The following is a 17,406-nucleotide window of genomic DNA, read 5'->3' on the forward strand; positions in this document are numbered from 1 at the left end:
GAGAAAGATGTCCACAACCACTGCTGATTTTGAACCTGGAGGAAGGGGGCCAGGAGCCGAGCTAATGGCAGCCTACAGTAGCTGGAAAGGGCAAGGAAACAAACCACCCCTAGACTCTCCAGAAAGGAACACAGCCCTGACCAACAACTTGATTTTAACACAAGAGGACTCATGCTAGATTTCTGACCAACAGAAATTTTATGTTTTAACTCACTACATCTGTGTGACTAGAAAACTGCTATACAGAGCCTGGTTTCTTTTCAGTAGAACAAACTACTTAGAAGAGTCTACTCTGAAACCTAGTTCCTGAGTTAAAATCATAGCTCTGCTACTTGTCAGCTATGTATGTTTAAGCTAATTATAAACCTCCCTAGGCCTCAGTTTTCTCAGTTATAAAATGAGGCTCCTAATAATAGCCATTTCAGAAGATTGTTGAAGGACTAAATGTAAAGCACTTAAAATATCATTTCATTTTTAGTAGACACTAAAGACATCTTAATCTGTTATTAGATTTTAGTCATCATTTTAACTACTTATTCATTCATCCACCAAAAAATCATGAGGTCAACAGTCTCCAAAAGGGTCAAAAGTAAATAATAAAACCGTCTAAAAGAAAAATTTGCACATATCTCTAAAAGCAGTCTCCATAATGGCCCCAGCTTCAATAAACTACCATGCAGTGCTTCAAGAGTTGTTCCTAATAATGTCAAAGTCCAAATATCACCATGAACTCCACTAAGTGACAAAGGCTTACTCCAGAATCTGACAGAAAATGTGCCCATCAAAAAGTAAAGATTGGAAAGATGGTGGAATGAGATGGACATCATTACTCTAGGTCCATGTGTGATGGCACATACGGTGTGATGCTACATGGTATACAACCAGAGAAATGAAAAGTTGTGCTGCAGTTGTGTAAATGAATCAAAATGTGTTGTGCTGTCATATATAACTAATTGGAATAAATAAATAAATTTTTAAAAAAGAGTAGAGCTGTCATATTAAAAATAACAGACGTGGCAAAATTAGTTTCTACTTGAATTTGCCATAATTGTCATTATTCAGCTTATTTTGATATTTATAAAGCACTTTTATTTGCAAAGCCTACACTTTCACTTGTTCATAAACAATTAAATTTTTTATTTCACTTGGCCATTTACAGGGCAACATTTGCATACAGTAATAAAATCAGACTAGACAGTGAGATTCACATTTCAAAAATGCCAAGATGTAACAATTGGTAATTTCCACAAAAAGTAGAGGTGAAACACAAATTAAAAGTATAAATGTATCTTTATTTCATAATTCTACACTCAGTAACAGCTCAGGAGAGAATCAAAAACTCAGTGAAAAGTAACACTACATCAAAAGGAGGAAAAAAATAAAGACATTCCTAACTCAACGAAAAGATTTGTGTTCTCTTTTAAAGCATTATAATAAAAAATCAGTGTTTGGGATATTTTAAAAATCGTAAGAAAACTGGCAGAAGAAAAATCTATTACAGAATAATTCCTATACTTTTCTACAGTAAAAGTAATAAACTTCAAAATTCCAAGCCTAAATAACCTTAAAATGATTTAATTAAATGGTATTTTAAAGGACAATGAAATATGCCACAGGAATAAAATATTGTTAAGCTCTCAAAAGAAATACTTTCAATTAGCTACACAAAATGTATTGGTCGATTACAAATTATTTTTTCTCTTTTCTAGTTTTACATTATTTCAAGCTCTACAGAACTATGGATCTAATAAGAACTATTACAACTAATTTTTATCTGAAAGCCAGTAACAGATATTACTATTTTTAAAAAGACATGGAGGACTCTGGGTGCCAAACGAAGGCACTTGCAAAGCATCACACAACACACCCAATTTCTCTTCCACAACCCAAAACTGCAATAGCAGAGAAACTCTTTGTAGAGGCCCAAAAACTCTGATTCTAGCTTAGCCTAGCCCTTTGCTGAAGGGGCAAGTTTGAGCCACTACAGAAAATCCAACTAAATATTTATATCCAGAATCAAAGAGAGACCTCCAACCCCAAACTTAAACATAGACTATAATGGCTCTCCTATATCTCATTCAGTAGTATGCTAGGTCACCCCAAAGAAGGCACTATTAGTTTACAGATAATTCCTCCAAATGTGTTAAGTGTGTGCACACAAGTAGGCAAGTACATTTGGAAGCAGTGAGGCCACAGGAAGATGCACAAGCAACCAGGTCACAGGAGAAGAGTCACATACTCAAAAGCTCTCAAGGACCAGAGATGAAACAGTACGTGAAACAGGAGCAATAAAGTTATATTAAAAAGGAAAGAGCATGCCTGCCAAGATTTCAGCTTTAGAAAACCAACAGTGCTGGTGAAAGGAAACGTCCACATCTGGAATCTACAGGCAGGCCAGGGTTAGCTGCCCGTATTCAACTATGAAAATGCAATGGGCTCAACTGATGGTTTTATATAATTTTTTTTTCTTTTTAGTTATACATGACAGTAGAGTCCACTTTGATAAAATTATACTTGCATAGAATACATCTTATTCTAATTAGAGCCCTATTCTTGTGGATATACATGATGGCATATTCATATATGTAACACAGGAAACTTACATGAGATTCTTTCCACTGTCTTTCCTATTTCCATCCTCCCTCCCTTCCCTTCATTCCCCTTTGTCTAAACCTCTGAACATCTCTTCTTCTCCTCCCCCTCCTTTATTGTGGATCAGCTTCCACATATCGAAAAAACATTCAATCTTTGGTTTGTTGGGATTGGCTTATTTCACTTAGCATGATAGTCTCCAGATCAATCTTTTACCAGTAAAAGTCATAAAGTCATTCTTCTTTATGGCTGAGTAATACGCCACTGTGTATATATACCACATTTTCTATATCCACTCATCTGTTGAAGGGCACCTAGGTTGGCTCCATAGCTTAGTTATTGTGAACTGTGCTGCTATAAACATTGATGTGGCTAAGTCATGTAGTACGCTGCTTTTAAATCCTTTGGATATATACCAAGGAGTGGGAAAACTGGGTCAAATGGTGGTTTTATTCCTAGTTTTTTGAGAAATCTCCACACTGCTTTCCAGAGTTATTGTACAAATTTGCAGTTCCATCAGCAATGTATGAGTGTACCTTTTTCTCTACATCCTTGCCAACACTTATTGCTACTTGTATTCTTGATAATTGCCATTCTGACTGGAGTCAGATAAATTCTCAGTGTAGTTTTAATTTGCATTTCTCTAATATCTAGAGATGTTAAACTATTTTTTCATATATTTCTTCTTGAGAAGTGTTGATAAACTCTTAGCCAAGCTAACCAAAAGAAAGAGGGAAAAAACTCAAATTATTAAAATTCATGATGAAAAAGAAAACATCACCACAGATACTAGTGAAATACAAAGGATAATCAGACGTTAATTTGAAAATTTAAACTCTAATATACTAGAAAATCTTTAAGACATCAACAAATTCCTAGAGACATACAACCTACCCAAATAGAACCAGGAGAATATAGAAAATTTAAACAGATTAATTTCAAGTAATGAACTGAAGATGCCCTCAAAAGCCTACCAACAAAGAAAAGCCCAGGGCTGGATGGATTCTTAGCCAAGTTCTACCAGTTCTTTAAAGAAGAACTAACACCATTCCTCCTTAAATTATTCCATGAAATAGAAAAGGAGGAAATGCTTCCAAACTCATTCTAAGAAGCTAGTTTCACCCTGATACCAAAACCAGACAAAGATACCTCAAGGAAAGAAAAATTCAGACCAATATCCTTGATAAACAAAGATACAAAAACTCTTAAAAACACAGGGGCAAATCTCATACAAAAAAAACATTAAGGGACTGGGGCTGGGGCTCAGTGGTAGAGCGCTTGTCTAGCACATGTGAGGCACTGGGTTTGATCCTCAGAACACATAAAAATAAACAAAATAAAGGCATGCTATCTATCTACAACTACAAAATTTAAAAAAAAATACACATTAAAAAGATAGTGCTGCCAAATGTTTTCTCTGATATGAGGTGGTGAGGGTTGACTCATAGAGGGATAGGGAGGGAGAGCAGGGAGGATTAGATTAATTCTAGATAGGAAAGAGGGGTGGGAGGGAAAGGGAGGGAAAAGGGAATTACCAAGGATGGTGGAATGTGATGGTCATCATTATACAAAGTACATGTATAAAGATTTGAATTGGGTGTCAACATACCTTATATACAAACAGAGATATGAAAATTGTGCTCTATATGTGTAATAAGGATTGTAATGCATTCCACTGTCATCGTGTATTTTTAAAAAATAATAAAATCAATTAAAAAAAAAAAAGATAATGCACCATGATCAAGTGTGCTTCATCCCAAGGATGCAAGGTCGGTTCAACATAGAGAAATCAATAAATGATGGTTTTCTGTCTTATTTCCTGTGAGGGTCACAAAGGGCTCATTATAGGTACCAAAGCACTTACCTCAGACATCCACAGATACTCAATAGGCATACTAAAACATTTTGTGGCTGAAGAATGAAAACTTACCACTTGAGCTTCCAGGAGTAGAGTATTGAGTAGCATCAAGGAATTTGCGTGGAGTAGGGAGGTTTGTAACATCGATCAGAGGACCAGGAGAAGCATCTTTCACATGGGAGCTTTGGGGAAAATGAACAGTAGTTACCATTTTCGCTAAAACCAACTTAAGTCCTACTAGGTGCCTGGCCCTTATCACTTTCCTTTTTGCTACAAGCCCTCTTCACACTGTGATTTCAAAAATCTCACAAGCACATTTCCAATAAAGCGGTGACTGACACAGCCAGGAGCATAAAAATGTAGTCTAAAGATTCAAAGTATTTAAATGATATTCTGGATCATCTGGATGACCACCTTATAATGAAATTGTGCCAAGCTATTGCACAATTTCTTTATATTCTCCTTTATATTAAAGAATACCTTAGCAAGAAAAGTTCAAATGACATCATGACATGATATCTAAATGAAGGTTTACTAGTACAGAAACTTCATTTAAATTTGTATTATTCAAGCAGATTTTTACATATTTTTTCAGAAGTTAACTACTCTTAGTTTTCTTTAAAAGAGGCCATAAATTTCAACAAGTTGGGAATCACTAAAATAAAGCTGATTTAAAGAATCTCAAACAGGCTGATTTAGTATTTGATTAGCTTTAAAAAAAAAAAATCTTCTTTTAAAGCCTAGTCCCTCCTGTTAATAATAAACTACAGAGTGTCTTAAAAAAAAAAAAAAAAAAAAAAAAAACACTGATCTTAAATGATACAAAGATTATAAAGAACACTTCAATTTTCAAGCTATCCTGTTAAATTTATGAGCACCTGTTACCTATAAGAAAGTAGGCAATGCTAATGCAGATGAAACCTGGGCCCTGCCCTCAAGAAACTAAATGATCTAGCCACACAACAGGACCACAGAAGAGCTGCTCTAACATCAGTTCCAAGGATATAGAGTCAAAGTCATAGTTCTCATTTCTTTCCCATTTCAAAAAACACCATCAGTAGTAATGGCTACCCTTGGATTGATTTTCAAAGTAGGTCATAAAAGGACAATAGGCACAGGGGGAGAAAGGAAAAGACCATCTCCATCACAAGGGTATCTCCAAGAAGGATGGACTGAGAGATGTGAGCAATTGTGAATGACACCTGCAACCACCCCATGGTCATGTGTCCCCATTTCCTTCCACACTCTTTTGGAACCAAGGTGCTAGTTGTGTGAGTATTTTGGTCATTCATTCATTCATTCATTCATTTAGTGGTGCTGGGGATGGAACCCACGCTAGGCAAACACTTTACTATTGTGCTACATGCTATACCCAGGCATGTGTGCATTTTGAGCTTACTTTAAAAAAATGGTTCCTTCAGAAAAATTTGAAAAATAAGCTTTGTTAAAGAGTAAAATTATCAGTTAAGGTATCACTGTTTTCATTGAGTCTTAATAATGTATGAGCCATTGTTCTAAGCCTTGAGGATGACTATGACAGTCATTAACTTTTCCCTTTTCACTTACCCAGAAAAGAAGGGAAATCATTACCCAAACAATTACTGAGCATCTGATAGTGTTCAGCACTGTGCTCTGTGCTGAAGATGCAAGTATGCTAGGATATGAGCTACACCAAATTGCAAAATTCTAATAGTTCACTCACAGGCTAATGTGAAGTTGAAAGTATAAGATATAAAAGCTATATTAGGAGGAATTGAACCATCATAGTTCCGATGACTTTTCCACCAACATAAAACCATAAGCTCCTAATTGCCTCAATGATCTTTAAAAACTCCAAGTCTTCAAAAAACACAATATTTTGTAATAAAAGTTTATGTATTTATAAAATCAGTTAGATCAGAGGTTTATCCTTCTTCCATCTTTTATGATTACTTTTGCATTCTCATTGTTTTATTTTTATCTACCTTATCACTTTTTATCTGTCTTTTTTCTCATAATTAGAAAACTAGCTGTCCATATTTCCCTAGCACCCTAGCCCATGGATCCGGAGTCTACTGAGGTTTATAATACTGCTACTGAGTGATTAATAAAAAGTCAATTTCAAATTTACAATGTCAGGAAAATTATGTATTTCAGAAATATTTAAATAACCAAGTGATTTTTAAAGGAGGATAAAGGTATCAATTAGCAGGAAAATCCAGGTAGATGTATAGCTATAATACTACCTGCCAAATCTAATAATAAATAAGTACAGTTAGTACATATGTATGTGCATACTGACATGTATATACACATGAGAATCTGTAACAGTACATACTTCTAAGAACACAGAGCACACGATTCATCTTAAATTAAAACCTACATTATTTTCTCAGTTTTAACCTAAAAATATATTCAGTTAAATATAGGGTGATAAATGGCTTGCATTTCAACTCTGAAAAACATAACCTCCCAACTTTATAATCAGAGCCAGAGGGCTCTCAAACTCCATCAATAAACTTGTAGAAAGTCAATTTACTGCAGAACTATTTTCATAGACTCATCTCTTTCTCTCTCTAAAAATTTCCCTTAGGCCTCAATTTTCTCCTTTGTGAACACTAACCCAAAGGCAAGTAACTCTGGAAATGATTTTTGGTTTTTTTTCTTGTTCTTTTATGGAAGGACTTGCTTTCAAAAGTTCCAGAGAAAAAAAAAGGATACACCCACTCATTTAGTAACTACAGACATGAAGTTTGGCAGACAGGTAGGTGTTATTATGGAATATCACATTTAATGTGTATGGACCTTAGTTTTCGTTTAAGAAGAGAAAAGAAGACCTCTTCTCACCATATCAGAGATAAAGGTGAAAACTGTTAATTACTTCAAAGGGTTTTGAATCCCTCAATGTATTTTAGAAAATAAAAACTGAGATAAAAAATAATTTTTTTGAAGTTTGTAATTAATATGAACCACTTTATTCTGAGAGAGATATTGATATTTTTCTTTTTAAATACATATAACAACTTTTTTATTTTAAATCCATTCAGAATCATTCATGACTGAATTGAAAACAATAGCTGATATACACTAAATCCCTCCTAGCCTAAGAGAGTCTTGCAAAATCACCAATTGTATATTGGGATTGCATGTGTTTTGCAATTCAATAACAACATGGTGGAGGACAGGAAAACTATAAAACAAATGAAGCCAAACCAAAAATAAACAACAACTACTGCCCCCATAACCCCAAGAAATTTCTGGTCATTAATCAACCATCCCAGCTAATTAGGATCTGCTTCTAAATGTGTTTGATCTCAGAATTAAATCCATGAAAACTGTTCTTGTTTGTTTGTTTGTTTGTTTGTTTTTAAAGAAGGGAGAGAAGTACTAGGCTTACTGAATATTTGCTTTTTAATTAGAACATATTTCTATTCCTTTGCTTAGTAATCAATGGTCCAACTATGTCCAAAATTTATAGTTGCAACTCATCTGGCTGATCTTAATATCAAACCAAAGACTGACACAGGTGAGCTGAACTGTAAGCTATAACTCTAGTTATAACCTCTATAACCAGACAGTTGGCACAGTACCTATCAAAGAGCAAATGCACATAAAAGTTTGTTAAGTCACACTGAGATGAGAAATATCTGTCATTTGATACTATGCGTTTAGTAAATGTTTAAGTGAACCATGAAACAGGAATGACTGGCACAATAAGTCTATATAGTTCTATGAACTGGCTGAACATACAGAAAGAACAATGAGTGATTTAGAAGACATAAAAGTAAAAAAGAGTCATAGTTTCAAATGGCAGATCAAGGATAAAGATGTGGTAATAGAACATAAAGTGAAATGAAAACATTAAAAATCAAAGCAGCCAGGTGCAGTGGTGCACACCTGTAATCCCAGTACCTTGGAAGTCTGAGGCAGGAGAATCCCAAGTTCCAGGCCAGCCTCTGCAACTTAATGAAACCCTGTCTCATTTAAATAAAAAGTGAAAAACAGGGCTGGGAATATGGGTCAATGGTCAACAACCTTGGGTTAAGCCCCCAAGATCAAATGAATAAATAAAGCAAGCAAAGAGGGAAAAAAAAAAAAAAAACGAAAAGAAAATGACATGTAAACAGAAAAAAATAAAAGATGAAACAGGGATCAAATAACATGATGGGATCCACAACAATCTCAACACATTTCAGAGACAAATACAGACACCAAACCCATGAGTTTGAAACGTTCTGCTCCATAAGCTAGGAGATGTCTGAAGATGTCCAAAGAAGCAAGAGCAAGCCAAGAGCTAACCCAGGAGGCATGCAATAAATGAAAAAGTTGACTTTTTAATTATTTTATGTGGTTATAAAGGTGTTTTTTTTGAAAATATGAAAACATAAAAATAAGCCATTAACTTCATTTTGATGTAATACCTTTCAAAATGTTTTACCAAAAAAAAAAGTCTATCCACCACAAAACTGGAATTTCAAATAGAATAAGATATACTCCATGTTTGTAAAAATACGTCCAAATATACTCTAATGTCACATGTATCTAAAAGGAATAGATTTTTTTTAAAAACTTTAAAAAGTTTAAGACACAGGCACAGTGGTACATGCCTGTAATCCCAGCAGCCCAGGAAGCTGAGGCAGAAGGGCCTCAAGTTCAAAGCCAACCTCAGCAACAGCGATGTGCTAAACAACTCAGTGAAACCTTGTGTCTAAATAAAATACAAAAAAAAGGCGGGGGGGGGGGGGGGGGGGCAGGGGCTGGGAATGTGGCTCAGTGGTTAAGTGTGCCTGAGTTCAATCCCTGGTACCAAAAAAAGAGAAGTCTCTTCATACACACATACCCCAGAAAAGGCACATTTGATGTTTTCAGCATTTTTTAAATCATCTTGCATACAGTTCCGAATTCTAGTTTTTCCCTTCAACAGTACAATCTAAACATTTTTACATTTCATTAAAAAAAAATCTCTGAAATCATTGATAAATGTAGTATCTTACAAGTAATACATGCTCATAGTACACACAGGGAAGTCCTTTCCTATTCCTCACCTCCCAATTCTATTTCCCATAGGTAACTCTGATGAGAGCTTTGGTATTATACTTCAAGGCATTTTCTATACACATACAAGTATTTATGTCTATATAAATATAAGTGATACATATTTAAATATATACTCAATTCTTACACAATAAGTTCATATAATATATATTGTTTTCAACTTGTTTTGGGGGGCCAACATATTTCAGAAATCTTACCAAATCAGCACATAGAGATCTTTCCCATTTGAAGGTCCAGCATTACATGCAATGGATGTATAATGCATTGAACCATATTCCACTTCATGAACATTACAGTCGTGGGGATTTGTTGTTGTTGTTCTTACCTATAATGTTGCACTAAACATCCTATTATAGACATTTTTATGAACTAGTAGTACTTTTGTACTTCCATTCCTAGAAATGGACTCCCATGCTCAAAGAATATGCAAATTTTTATGCTTAAAAAGGCATCTTGGCCAAGAAAAAACTATTTCTTTCCATCCTGCGAACAAAGTATGTTGTGGGTGTCTTTAACTTTGATTATCTGTTGATTAAAAAACTGCATTTGATTTCTTCAATCTGTATTTCTCATGATATTGAACAATCTTCCCATGTTTATTACCTATTTGCATTTAAATCTATGAATTACCCTTTGCCCTTTTTACTATTATTCTGAAAACTATTTTAGTATTTTAGTTACTAAAGTTTTATATAATATAAATATTTTTCTCAGAGTCAGCGATTTATCTTTTGGTTCCATCTTGCTATAGACACCTTTTCAGATTTTCAATATTTAGATTATTTCATGTTATTCTTTACATTTTCTGACATTCTTAGAAAAGCATCCTCTACACTTAGTTCTTGTATTTTAATGTTAATGAAGTTTTATCATGTGATTATTAAATCTAGCTAGAACTTTTTGTATGTAAAAAAACATAGGTATCTAAATTTATTTTCTTCAAATCACTGGCCAGTTGGCTCAACTCTTTACTAAACACCCGTTATCACTACGACTCACCCACACACAGTAAAATACTAAAGTGTCATGAATCCTGGGATTGGTTTCTGAATTCTATTTTATCCCAGCAATCTGATTTTCTATCTGCATGCCTGTATTATTTTGACTAAAATAGCTTTACAATATATTTTGATATCACATAAGAAAAGCCTCCATCACAACTTCCCTTCTCAACTTTTTTAAAGCAAATCTTATATATTTCTTCTTCCATGTGAACTTCAGGTTTCATGTGACAGTTTCAAAAACCTCAACTGGGATTTAACTGCAACTGACACCTTTATGAGGTAAGAACAAGGACAGTCTCGCCATTTGTTTTATTTCCTCCAGATATGATGTTTAATATTTTTTTCATGTAGTCATGTGTCTTCTTTTGTGTCTACTTGTCTATTTCCTACTCAAAAATCTCTGTTCTTTATATGTAGATGCCTTCATATGCTTTCCTTTGTTTTCTCCTGCTGTAGAAATTTGTTATTGGATTTTATTTGTTTTAGGAAACTAACCATGTAAACAATCTTTTTATTTGGGCAGAATCCCCATGGAGTCAAAAAAGAGATGGACCTACTTCCTACTATGGAAACTAAAGGAGGCAAGATAGGGCCCAGGATGCTCAGCAAACTGGACGTTTCTACCCAGGACTCGGACGTTGGAGGAGATTAAGGAGAGAAACAGGACATTTAAAGATCATTGACAGGAGTGTTTAAAATCTAGCCATGGTAAGCACAGTACCAGCAGTGGTAGCAACCCTCATGGGCCCTTCATGTGGTCTAAGACTGTGTGCTCAACTGCTTTGTTTGCTTTAGTTCCTTCCTAGTACGTTTGAGAACATGATTGTATAGAATGCTCACAAATTCTGTGAAATATCTGATAACTTTCCAGTTAACTCCATAGCTGTTTTAGTTCTCAGGATAGATTTCTACTCTTTACAATCAAGAATCTTAGCTAACACATCATCCTCTAAAATACCAAGTATGTTTTATTTGATTCTGTGTTCCCTAATAATTCTTAAACAATACAGAAATTTCTAAACATACCTATCAAGAGTCATAAAAACAAAATTAAATGTATTTTCTCTAATAGTTAAAGTCTAAAACAAACCAACTCTGACTCATCTTTAGCAAAAATTCAATTTTCCTTTTTATTTTCTGCCTCTTCAAATTAACCACTCTCTACTAACTCAGTGTGGTGATATAAATCCTGCTTATTATTAGGGAAGTATTCCATGACTACACAGACCTTCTTTTTCAACAGTAGTTCTCTGCTTGTAAACACACATTTATTAGTTACTCATACACAAATTTACATATTAAATGGTGTATGTTCTTCAAAAGTTGTTTCAAGCTATCTATAACTGTATTGTTCTCAAGCTGTGATTGTTGAGTTATGACAGAGTTTATCTGTGAGTAGTTTTCTAGGGGAAAAAAAACACTAGTAATTTATTTCTTGTCTACAAATTCATATATGAGAACACTCAGCTGCTTATGCATACCCATAGCCACTTGGCTGGGCCTAGAAATCTTTGGTCATTGGTGCATATTATACTATAGACTTGACTCCACTGTTGTCTCACATTTACTGGTCAGCAAATTCTGGTGAGCCTGACTTTTACTCCTTTTTGTGTATCAAAACTAGAGTTTACAATATAAAATGGAAGACATAGCTGGGCACAGTAGCACATACAGGTAATCCCAGCTTTCAGGAGACTGAGGCAGGAAGATCACAAGTTCAAAGCCAACTACGACTACTTGGTGAGAATCTGTCTCAAAAAATAAAAAGGTACTCTACCTAGCTCAGTGGTACAGTACCCCTGAACTCAATCAATACCCAGTATAGAAAGACGAATGAGCGAGGGAAGGAAGGAAAGAAGGAAGGGAGGAGGAAGGGAGCTAGGGAGGGAGGGCGGGCAAAACATAATAATTACCCAAATAATAGTGATCTGAGTAAACCAAAGGATTCTTTCCTCTCATACAAAAGAGGCAACCCATCCAAGGCTCTAATAGATGGTTGGACATCATCAGAGTTTAGGATGTGACCTTCTATTCTTGATGACATCTCGTGTCTAAAATAACTTCATGGCACAGACGCATGTCACAGATAGGAAGGAGATAAAGGCATGTGAAGGTTTAAAACAGTAAGCATGCCAATTTAGTTGGCATCTTTGAAAATTTTTCCCATGAGTTCTCATTCAACAGTTTGCAAGCAAAAGACCCACTAATCAGCTCTAGCTATATAGAAAAATAGAAAATAAAGCCTTTAAGCTGGGTCTCTGGCCACCAGGAACAAACAGGATTGCTATCAAAAGTAAAGGGGAGAATGGATACTGGTTAGGCAGATAACTGTCTCTATCAGAGCAGTAAACAGAATTATTCTTCCTAGTGCTTATAGAATTTGTTTCTAATGAAAAAATTCCTAAGTTACATTTAAGGATTTTTTTATTTTGTTTTAATTTTACCTTGAATCCTTTTGATTTGCAGAGCAAGTTCTCTCTTTTTTTTCCTGTTAAAGCAGACTTTTTAATTTAAATTACAATTATTGCTTCTGAGTATCTCTGCACTGATTTGCTCAGGTTGTCATAACAAAGTACCACAGACTGAGTGTCAACAATAGGAATATATTTTTTTGTAGTTCTGAAGGCCAGAAATCTGAAGTCGAGATGTGGGCAGAGTTGATTTCCTCTTACTCTTTTGTGTGTAGATGTGTGTCTTCTCTACTGTCTTCTCACTGTATCTCTCCTTGTCCAAATTCCTTCTTTTTACAAGCACAACAATCTATTGAGTTAGCAGCTACTATAATAACCTGTTTTTAACTTAGTTACTCTTGAAAAACTTTATCTCCAAATATAGTCTAAGGTTCCAGAGATTTGGATTTCAATATGAGAATTTTAGGGGGTGTGGTTCACAATACGGTCCACAGCACTATCATTTTTAGGTGTAATCCTCACCTAAAATCATTGGATTGATCACTGTTTTCCATCTTTTATTCCATCATCTTTCTTTTATCACCTTGTCTTTTTCTTCTTCATGAGGAGGAAAGTTTTTCCTCCACATCGCTGATTCATCTAACATTTTAAGACTTAAATTTCTTCGCTTTTGTTTTTCTCACATTTAACTCACACTGTAGTTCTCTTAGCATCTCTCCCTGTTCCACTCTAACTGCTCCCTGTTATTGTTTCATAGAAGCGATACACTTGCTGCCTACAACCACAAACGCTCCATGATGTCAACAATAAGCATATATTCTGGTGCTAGCTGATCCACGTTGGGCAGGTCTGCTGGTCTTGAATTGGTTCTGTGTGTTTCTCTTCCTCCTCTGGGGGAAAAAAGCCAGCAGGGAATGGAGGAAGCACGAGAGGGCATACTCCCCATTTACCAGCACAAGAGTATTTGCAGCCTCTGTCTGTGTTACACATCCTAATGACTCACAAAAGTAAAAGCCCAAAACTAGAGGGGAACAAATGTACTTCTCCCACTGAAGTGGAAGAGGAAAAGAGATTATTTCAAACAATCATCTAATCTACTACCATCAAATTTCTTTTGAGAAAACTTGAGCTTCTGTTTCCCAAATTTTTTCTTGTTGCTTTATAAATTCTTTTTTTAAAATATGTTTCCTTATCAGAGTGTTTCCTCTGATACCTCAACATAATACTTATTTTCCTATATGGCACAGAAACTGACAAGACTCATGGTAATTTTGTTTTACTGTTTTTCTTGGAAGGGGAAGAAATCCATTCAGACCTACCATTTACCACCAAACTCTGGAGACAATCTCCTTAGCACTCCCACTCCCTCTCTGCAGAATGGGTAACTCAGAGTTAACCCTATTCAGATCTTGTATTGAAGTTTTGTCTCGGGTACACATTCCTACCTGGAATGGAATGTGCCTGGCAAAAGTTTATATTATGTCTATCTGCTGAAAAGGTACAAATTTCTCTTTCTTTGTCAGGATCTCTGGCTAAACTAAAGCTTCACACACAAAGTTAGCACTTTTTGTTCAAAAAGGATAGGACTTGAAAGACTTCTGTGCTAGCATGCAGTGTTCTTCTGGTATACATGGATGAGAAAGCAAAAGCATATCTATTTCAGAATATGATACTAAAATCCCCTCTGAAAAGATTTTATGGCTATTTAAAAGAATTTTGAAAGGACATGCACTTGCACAGCTGTCATATGTTAATAATCCAAACGTTTTACCATCTTAAGATCTAGGCTTACTCCCTATCTGGTCTATACTAAAGCAACGGATTTCTTAAGCTCACCCAGACCCTTAAACACAGAGCTACACTACAACCATCCAAGGAGTAAAAGGAAAGTGTTCTTTCTGAACCTCTTCTGAACAATTCCACAAGGAAGAATGCCTAAAGCTAAACATAACCCTAAGTAACAATAAATCTTATAACTTTAGTGCATATATCTATATTTCCTAACTTGGCTGACTTTACTGCCAAATTTAAAAAAAAAAAAGAATTTTTCATTCCCTTTTGAGATATAAAAGAGTGTCTCTCATCCAATATACAAGAGGCCCACAGGAAATGTTTCTTAGGTATCCTTATGAAAGAGGTCCACAATAAATGTACAATGAATGAATCAACAAACTTTGATGCCCACCTCTCAGAACAAGGAATAGCTATTACAAAACCATCTTCAAGGGCTGAGGTTGTGGCTCAGAGGTAGAGTGCTCGCCTAGCATGCGTGAGGCACTGGGTTCGATCCTCAGCACCACATAAAATTACAATAAAGATATTGTGTCCACCTATAATTAAAGAATAAATGTTTAAAAAAAAAAACCATCTTAAAGTCTCAGAGACAGTACATTAAAGGAAAAATAAAACAAACTAGAATATTCTGAAAACAAAGAATATTTCTTCTGATAATTGCCACAAGACACTATGACAAAGAGGCACTTTAACCCACCTCATTTTCCCTTTTTCCTTGTTTCGCTGCACAACTCGGCTGGTGGACTTGATGTACAGGTGCCGGTGCAGTTCATCTATGAGAACCAAATGGAGGTTCATCTTCTTGCTGTGAAGCTCCAGCCTGAGGTCACTCAGTCCTTCTACTTGAAGCAGGGGACCCTCCAAAGACTCTACTGCTGATACCTGAAAAAACACAAAAGGAGAGCCAATAATGGACAATTAAATAATCACCAGCAATACAGTAAGAAAGACTATTTTTAAGGTACTATGAAAAGGCAGTTCATGAAAGCCTTGTGAGCATACATCAAACATGGCTGAGCATCAGGTAGATGTCTAGTCCTGCTCTTAAAGGACTGATCATCTAAGGTAAATAAAGAAAATTCTTGACCAAGATAAACATGAAGGCATGTGAAGCTCTACAGCTATATGTACTATTTAATTCCACACATATCACTTACTGAAAGACACACAGAAGTGACCTCCCCAATTAAATGATTATATCATTCATATTCTCACAAGAATCCCAAATGCTAACTATTTAAATCAGCTTTTAATCAAATTTAGCCTTTGAAGATTAAGACCAAATAAAAGCATACTATATGAAGGTTTTAATAGCTTATTCTCATGGTGCTCACGAGTCAGAGCTTGGCTAACTAAGTTATATGTATATCTACACAGATCAGTCTCACTCCCCACATATACACATACAGAGGGAAGCACTTTTTTTTTTACACAAATGCTACAAGTGGGAAATAGCAAATCATTGACTCCTCCTTATCCTGATCCAGTTTGAGAGAATAAATGTAATTTAGATGGTAATAGAAGATAAACTATAGAGAGGACAATATTCCTGGTGTAAAGTGGTTTGGGAGATTTTAAAGATAAAAATGATGGGGTTAATCAAACTGGTGTAGAAATGCCTAAATAAATGGAGAAGGTGAAGGATTCTGAGAACAAAAAACAACTGACTCTGAAACTCAAAACAATAACTACAAAGGGGAAAAAAAGCACATATGATATGATCCCATTTATTTATGTATATAAATAATGTGTGTCCATGTATATATAAATATTTTTTATATTTTAAAAGAAGAAAATATAAAGTGAAAAATATACTTTCAGTACTATTCCTCAAGAGGAAAAAAAAAGGATGATGAGGGAGACATAAAGAATGTTTAAAAGAAGACTCGAAAAGAAATGACATGACGACAAGCTGGGCTTGGAGGGGGAAGAGCACACCAGAGCCCTGAAGGACTAAGATCTGTGACTATTCCCTGCTTAGGTTCTACTTCTTCATACTCTAATAGGTAGAGGAAATAATGACAGACTACCCGTTACCCACTTCACGGTGGAACCACTCAACATAATTATAAATACAAATATGCCTCCCAAATCAAACACTAATACAAAAACAATAAACAATGAAAGCCCCAAAACATACTGATGATCAAAAAGGTTGATCACAGATGTACAGCAGTTTAAGGAGTCATCTTAGAGTTTGCAGACAGTGAATACAGAAAACTGCAAAGCTGCCAAATATAAACCATTCTGAAATGGTTAATGAAAAAAGAAATCCAATGGCTTTCCCACAAACACATCACTTGTTTTGTGATGTGCTATAATCAAATGTCAGTAGTAAATAAGTTTGCTTAAGTTAAGCAAGAAAGAATCAAGGAATGGAAGAGTGACAAGCCCTGGGCCAGCTCTGCCCTCTGAAGCCCTGCCAGTTCATTTTCACGCTGACTTGCAACTGCCCCTGCTACAAGAGCCCCTGGGCCGTGTGCAAGCTGCCAGCAATTCCAAATGGAAAGGCAGCCTCACAAAATGACCAAAGTGTCCCCAAGGAGGAAAAACAACAAATTCATTTACACTTATGCCCTAAAATGGATTTTAACTTAGGTCTCCAATGAAGAAAAGAGGATGCATTAACCTTCAGTGACATCAAGATCCAGAAAATGAAAAATAATTTGGTAAACCACTGGCCCATCGTGTAGCCTTATCCCTTAAGGTAATT

The 17,406-nt window shown here is 35.3% G+C and overlaps 1 protein-coding gene across 1 annotated transcript in view; it reads right to left on the reverse strand.

Moving 5' to 3' along the window:
* Positions 1-17,406, reverse strand: part of Exoc4 (exocyst complex component 4) — a 782,534-nt gene that overhangs the window by 699,741 nt on the left and 65,387 nt on the right. The window contains exons 4-5 of the mRNA XM_046455063.2: positions 15,391-15,575; positions 4,523-4,632 (exon numbers count right to left, since the gene is read on the reverse strand). Coding sequence (XP_046311019.1) covers positions 4,523-4,632; positions 15,391-15,575 — 295 coding nt within the window. The remainder of the gene's footprint in view (positions 1-4,522; positions 4,633-15,390; positions 15,576-17,406) is intronic.

The sequence above is a fragment of the Marmota monax genome, unplaced genomic scaffold, assembly GCF_021218885.2.
Source record: "Marmota monax isolate L192 unplaced genomic scaffold, Marmota_monax_Labrador192_F-V1.1 WCK01_AAM20220418_F8-fsc00131, whole genome shotgun sequence".
Classification (NCBI taxonomy): domain Eukaryota; kingdom Metazoa; phylum Chordata; class Mammalia; order Rodentia; family Sciuridae; genus Marmota; species Marmota monax.